The 7,545-nt window shown below is 44.3% G+C and overlaps 1 protein-coding gene across 1 annotated transcript; it reads left to right on the top strand.

The window, feature by feature from the left end:
- Positions 1-5,055: 5,055 nt before the first annotated feature.
- LOC117187071 (protein Hook homolog 1-like) lies at positions 5,056-7,545 on the top strand. The gene has a single exon (XM_033388903.1). It carries the CDS (start codon positions 5,056-5,058, stop codon positions 7,543-7,545), a length of 2,490 nt encoding a protein of 829 aa, XP_033244794.1.

Raw genomic sequence — 7,545 nt, 5'->3', positions numbered from 1 at the left:
TTATAAAGACACTTAGTCCTTTCGGCTCCATGTGGCTGGTTTAATGTGTTCATTGAAACTTGAACTATATTCAAACACTTTCTGTATGGTTCCGAACTACTCGACCGTCGACGCGATTCTGAAAGTTTTACTTAGCTTTTGCTTTGCGTTGTCGAAATGACTTTTTCGATTTACCATTTACAATTACATGACCCGAGGAGGGTTTGCATTCATTTTCTATAAAGATATTCACGTAATTAACATAGTATTGCTGGTGCATTTCTTAAAAACAGCGTCAAACACAACGGCAGGCGGGGGACAGAAGTTGGATAGAATTTTCCCCTACTATTTGAATAACATTCTTTGGAAATTTCCTGATTTTTGGTTATTTTTGTAATCTCTTTAGCACGTGCTTAATTTTTTTCGTTAGTTATAAAACATACAGGAAAATATATCTTAAGAATCTATGATCGGATCTATGAAACTCTGAAATAATTTAAAAATCATTATTTTTTATTATTTATTTATTATTTATTATTATTAATTGGTTATTTATTAATTATTTTATTTCGTTTATTATTAAGATTGTTATGAAATTAATAAGACTAAGGTTGTTTATTTTTTTAAATACATTTTTAAAATATTCCTTGATAAAAGATATTCTCAACATTTTTCGTAGCATTTTTTCAGATTAAAAAATGAAAACTAATTTGTTCATTTTAATTTTGTATTGTATTCATCTTTTATTAGATATTATTTTATTATTTTGTATTAGATATTTCTGTACCTATTTATTTAATTTATTCGAGTTAGTGTAAATTTTTGTATAATACAACCTTATTTATTTGAAAAAACTCATATTATTTGGTATTTAGTTTATTATTATTTAATATATTCCAAATAAATCTTGTTCTTAAAATTTTTTTAATGGAAAATCCCTTCGTATCTCTCACACCTTTCTCCGGCCATTTTCCACACCAATTCCAACAGTCTTTTTTAGTGATCCAACAACAAAAACAACTACAGACACCAACAACAACAGTGTAGAGCGATAAAAATCGCAATCGAAAATTCAAATGCACGCAGTTTCGGATAAAGCGCAACGCGAGCGGAATGTAAACGACGAATGAATGTCGGCTAAGAAGTAACGGTAAATTTCACATGTGGCAAATGACAATAGAAGCAGTCGCTGACGTAGACGTCGCGGTCGCAGTCGCAGTCGCACCCGCAGTCGCGATTCAGCCGCAGCGCATTAACAGTTGTGGATGCTGCTGTTAAAGCGCTGCTAATCCTCTGCCAAACACTTAACATTGGATGTTGCGCCGCGGCGACAACGATATCGCTCATAAACGTCATTCAATGGCGTCCTATCTTTATGTGTGTGTGTGTGTGTGTGTGTGTGTTTGCGCGCATTATAGTATGGATGTGCGCTGAAGCGTGTCTAAATATGAGAGCATAAAAATTAATGTTATATTTATAGTGTAGCAGCAGCAAAAGTTGCGGCAGGAGGCGTTGCGGACGCCACGCTGCAGGGCAGCAGAAGGAGCAGTAGTGGCAGCCACCAGCAGGGGAAGCACCAGCAGCGGTATAGGAGGATGTTGGCCAAGTGCTGGGTGTCGGGTGTTGGGTTTGTCTTGCCGCTATTTGTTGGCACTGCCCGGCGGCGGCTCTAGGTCGCTTCAGCTGCTGCCGCTTGCTGCGTTACCAACTATTTGGAGAGGCTACTGGTGGAAGGGGTACGCTAGTGTGGTGGGATGGGGAGAGGGTGAGAGTTTATCCAACTTGAATTTCAATAAGCAGAACTAAATATTTGCAGCGATAAATCGCTACAATAAATACAGGCACGTAATTACAGTAGATCCTCGGTATAGAGAATGCTATTGCATCGACGATAAAGATTTTAAGATTGTAGAGGTCCTACAGGATATCCATTTAGTGTGTTTGGTTTCGGGGGAGAGTGTGTTCTATTGGGTGTTTGGGGATATTTATCTTAATACTCTCTCAACTCTCTCTTGTCCGTAACTGTTAATTTGGCTACAATTCGGAAAAAAGTTTGTTCAAATTCAAATTAAAATCTAGTTATAAAGTCCCAATTTCTAGAGTATTCACTGTACTCACTGTCTAACTGTGGCTGTCAGTTGGCGTCATGTGGCATGCTCTGCGTGTGTGTGTGCATAAGTGCCCAGCATGCGTGGCATGCCACGCCTTCAGCCGTGAGAGATAGAAAGGGTTACGGCTACGGCCAATGTGGCGTATGATCCACTTTTCTGTCTGCTGAAGCGATGCCCCTCCTCTCTGGGTCTAGCAGATCTCCTCCTCTCGGCGAATAAAAATTATTCGTTCAGGCAAAATAATAATGAAATTATGGCACATTATAGGAGAAAGAAAGTGGAAGGTTAGGAAGAAATCCGACTAGTTTTGAAAGTGGTTAAATATTTGCCTTAAGATTGAAAGGAAGATGATTATGCCCATTATACTTTTTTAGGGACATTTAAATGATCAAATATTAATCACTCGATCAGCGCCACTCCTTTCGACAAAAGAGGAAAACATCCAAGCTTTCACTACCTCCAACATATTCATCTCCTTCTCTTTCTAATGAACCACGAAACCAGTCGAATTCTGATTTCTGATTGCAGCGCACTCAACTGCGCAACATTCTGTAGGTGCAGGACAATACTTGCTGATACGAGTGCCTCTGCCTGGCCAGCATTTTTAAGGGCGAATCAACTTTAAAGTAAACTCCGCCCGAATCGTAGTGAACAAAGATTCAACCGAGACCACAGACCACTCTGCGGAGTCGGGGTCTAGGGGGTCTAGTCGTCAGTGACGACTTTCCTCACATTAGCAGTCAAATAATCATACGCCGCATTGTCCCGGGCCTAACAGGGGAATGGGAACAGAGGAAGGTGGACCTGTCATGGCATCTGTTGTGGATTTTTGAATGTGCCGTCAACAGGGTCCACGGCGGGAGAGGAAAACGTTTGCCTATCGGGGAATGGAAACTGGAATGGAGCTCGGTTGGAAATGCGAATTCTTGTACTGAAAAGAGGTACGAGGAAGAGGAACTTTAAACTGCGGGCCCTTGGCTGATGGAGGAGGCAGGAAGAGCAGGTTGAGCGGAGGAGAATGCGTCCTCAGATAGCAACCACTGCCACTACCTCTACCCTGTACCTCTGTCCCTGCCTCCGTCTCTGGTTAGTTGGTTGGTTGAATCGTCCTCGTCCTCGTCCTCCTCCTCCTTCTGGCTGCTGGCTTTGGCTACAGGACAAAATTTACCGCTAAGCATCTGCCAACATCGTGCGACTCTTCAAAGGACCGGGAACAAGAGGGGGACTGCTACCAGGGCCAGAACTACGACTGGTATGACACGCGACTGCTGGTCGGGATCATGGGGGTCATTGTAATCATAACGGTGACTCTCTCTTTGCTGGAGTTTAGTCCTAAACAGGACAAAAAGTGCGCTGAAATGGCGCCAAATTAGTCAAATCGCATAATGGCCAACATACAGGGTGGCCACTGCATAATACTCGAATTCGTGTACTTAATATAAGCAATTTTCGACCATTTTCGAATGTAAAGTCAATTGTCCAGAGTCCCCATTCCACTCCTTATTTATCCGTCGCTTCTCTTTTGGCAAACAAACAAAAGCAATCGACTGGAGCGGCTTGTTTCTCCATCTGCTGCTCCTCTGCCAGCGTCTTAGAAGCTGACGCTGGCTGCTCTGCTCTGCTGCCATCTCTGCTGCTGTTTCTGTCAGACCTCTGCTCTTCATCTGCTTCTGGATGGATGATGGACAAATGGCAACCATCCCAAAGTGAGCAGCAGCTAAGCAGCGGAGCGGACAGCAGCCGCAGCAGAGAACCGCGACAGTTTTTATGATTTTTCGTTTGCTGTTTCTCTGTCTCGTCACTGTTTCTGATTCTGTTTCTCTTTTGTTTGCTTTGCAATTATTTCCCCTGTCGCGGAGTGTGGACTGTAACATATTGTGCGGGCACTGTTATCCCCTTTGGTGGTGGCAGGGTTACTTTTTGTGGCACGTTTCCTGCTTAGCTGACTCGCATTATCATCCACATCCACAGCGAACGGAGTGTGCGCGTAGTCGTTTCCTCCTATTCCCACTCTTAGCGAATCCTCCCACTCCTTCTTTCCCCCACATTCCGCCAGTCAAAAGTTGGCCAATTCGACAGACAACCAAACTTCTCACTTTCCCTTAATTGATATCAGTTTCTGATTCTGTTTCGTTTTCAAATACCCTGCCAGAAAAGAAAACGAAAAAGTTTCCGCTCTGATCCCCCGAGGGAGACCCACCAAGTGTTGGGCAATGTAAATCCGCTTAGAGCGAAGTGGACTCATAAATTATTGATTTGATTATGTCACCCGGTGCTGGCCGAGCCGGACCGGACGACATACTCCCGATGGTCCCTGTTCTAGTCCCGGTTCGCTGGTATTTAGAAAGGATCAACAAGCGATTATGTATGTCCTGCCAGCACTCAAAGAGAAAGAGAGGGGAAATGTATATAAGGGAGAGGCAGATTGTAAGGATTGGTTGCTTTTTGCAACCAACCTCAGGCCATTGAGAGCGGGACTGGTTGGAGTCAGGACGTTCAAGAAAGGTTTAATTTCTCCAACGGAACCGACTAAACAAATGAAAGGAAAATCATTGCCAGCTGCTTCTGAAACAGATACTGCAACAAATATAGGCTACTCTTTTTCTCACTCAAGCTTATCCACATTCCAAATAATTGAATTTGGTTTCGAATTTTCCATCTCTCTCTTTGTAGCTGTTTCCATCAACGAATTACCATTCGGGCGTTATATCTAGCATAGCATATATCACTCATATTTTGCAGAAAATAAAGCAGGCTGGCCGAGCATTAAACAAAAAATTTGAATTACTTACAATCGACTCGAACGAATATTTAGTCAGACAGATTTGTTGACAGTACAGTTTCATTCTGTTTTTGGTAAACAATTTTTATACAACTAAAATACGGCGTAACAAATAAATTTAAGGAAAAATCAAATTTTCATTGAACAATATAACTATGTTCGTTACATGTTTTACGGATTGACATGGCTACACCGCGCGAGAGCCAGTTGAAAGAGGCGGAAGACTTGATTGGGAGTTTGAGCCTAGAGCGGAATAAAGGAAAATACGCTCAAGAGGATAAGAAACAAGGCAACGAAAAAATGGACGACTTGGCGGAGAGCGATTTCTATGATGTCGAGGGTGACGATGATGATATCACAAGCTACACGACCGCGAATTCGGTGTCAGTTAAATGCACTCCAGCCAGCATACAACAGGAGCAACTGAACAAGTTAGAAAAACAGCTCCAATCCACGTCTCACAAGCCACATACCTTTGCCCAGCAGGGGGAGAACCGCCGGAGCATCTTAGAGGAGCAACTGAAGCGAGCATTTCAAGAGATGCAGCAATCGCAGGCGAGGTGCATGAACCAGGAAGACGGCATGAAGAAGCTGCGGGAGGATAAAAGACGTCTGGAGCAGAGCAGTGGCCAGCTTCAGCAGTACATCGCAGAGTTGAAAGAACATCATCGGGCACAGTGCCAAAAGCTGGACAGAAAACATACCGAATTCGAAGCAATCACTAAACGATACAAAGCCCTGGAGTCGGACTTTGAAGCCATGCTACTGCAAAAGAATGCCCAGATAAATGAGCTAAAGGGGTCTCTCGACTTGGCCCAGAGTCGATGCAGCCAACTCGAGCCAGACAAGGATCGTCAGCAGCAGTACGTTATGGAGTTGGAGGCCAAGATCGCATCGTTTGAGCACACCGTTGGCGTCATGACTAAACACTTCGATTGGGCTCAGGCTAGGCTGCATTCGATCGATGCTCTATTGCTAAAGAATCAAACACCGCAGGGTGTCACCGCTTGCCTCAGTCACGACGATCGCATGGCTCGCCTTCATCGGGCTCTAGCTAATCCCAAAGAGACGACGGATGAAATTATCAAGCTACAAGAGCTGCTGAAGGAGCGCGACAGGGATCTGCACTTGCTTCGCACGAAGGATAGTCAGTCCCTAGGGAAACTTACCGCTTTAAGCGAGGAAAAAACGCGCCAGGATTCGCGCATTTCGTGTCTGCAAAAAGAACTAAGTGAACTACAACAAAAGGCCACAAGCTATTCGCAACTGCAGCAGCAAATTTATCCGTTAATAGCAGAGCGGGATGCTCTAAGGGAGCTCAACGAGAAGAGCGACAATCACCTCAAAGGGATTCAAGCTGAAGTGCTGAGACTGAACCAAGATAATCGAACTCTTGGGCAGAAATGTGATCGGCTGATGGAGGATAACTGGAAGCTGTCTACAAAGCGGGACAAATCAGATGAGCTTCGTCTGGAGATGGATCGAAACCGTGATTTGTTAGCTCAAGCAAAACTGGAGGTGGATCGGCTGTCAAAACTGCACGAGGAGACTTCTCGGGAAAATGATATTCTCAACTACGAGCTGAGCAAGCTACGCGACGTTGCCAAAGAACTCGAGGAGCAGCGCAAACAGTATGCCAATCTCAAGCGAAATATGCAATCCGATAAAATCAACTTAGAGCATATCAAAATGCTCAAGATAGAGAAGGACAATCTTCAGAAAGATCTCGACGACTTGCAGAAAAGATGGGAGCGAGAGATGTCCGCTAATTGTAGCAAATGTCTTGAAAAATTGAAAGTTATTAGCAAGGCTGAGATTCAAATGGCGAAGCTCCACAAGACCAACAAAAGGCAGGCAAACATAATCAAAGAACATTTGGGGAATGTGGATCAAGGTAATCTCTTGACAGCGGATGTCACTGTGTTCAAGAGGAACGTCGAGCAGCTTAAGGACTACATTAAAGAGCAGAAAAATGTTGATAAGTCGGTCACTCCCCACGATACTTCAGAGACCTGCCAGAGTTTCAGAGGCGCTACGGAGGCGTCAACGACTTCGACAGAGCTCACCTACGAGCACATCAAGCAGATTGAGCAGCGATGTTGCGATCAAATTGCGGAGGAGTCTAAGAGCTTATCTTCTCAGATGCGAAAGGCAGGGGAGAAGTACCAATGTCTTCAAGCCAAGTATGAACAGCGCCTGAAGGAAGTGGAGCTGCTGATGCGCACCATTACGGAGGAGCGTGCCCAGTCCTCGAAAATTCTGGACGCTAAGAATGCCGAACTAAAAAGCATTCTGGGGAAAAGTCGCGAAAAGGAACGACTCATAGCCGACCTTCAGCACGGCTTCGACGATGTATTTTCTAGCATTGATTCCGAGCGCCTAACGATGAAGACAGTGTTGGAACAGTGGGAGTCGCAAAAGATGCAGGTCTTGCAGGTGGAGAAATACTGGCAGGATCGGATTGCTATTATGCAAAGTGACCATCAGCAGGCCATGCTGTCCTCGCAGCAGCGCTACCAAATCGCCATGCAGACTGCCCAAAACTACAAGCTTTTCGCAGAAGAGAAGGCTATAGAGTACCAAGAGTCGCTGGCTAGGATGAAGCAGCGTATGAACCAGGAGTGCAGTGCATATCAACAACGAGAGCCAAGTGAGACCGAGCGACACCAATAG

The sequence above is a fragment of the Drosophila miranda genome, chromosome 2 (genome assembly GCF_003369915.1).
Source record: "Drosophila miranda strain MSH22 chromosome 2, D.miranda_PacBio2.1, whole genome shotgun sequence".
NCBI lineage: Eukaryota > Metazoa > Arthropoda > Insecta > Diptera > Drosophilidae > Drosophila > Drosophila miranda.
The sequence above is the reverse complement of the archived record's forward strand: the minus strand, read 5'-3'. Positions and strand labels throughout refer to the sequence as shown.

Bases quoted from the DNA above. Each gene is read 5' to 3' on its own strand.
- LOC117187071 (XM_033388903.1), top strand. From the start codon at position 5,056: ATGGCTACACCGCGCGAGAGCCAGTTGAAAGAGGCGGAAGACTTGATT.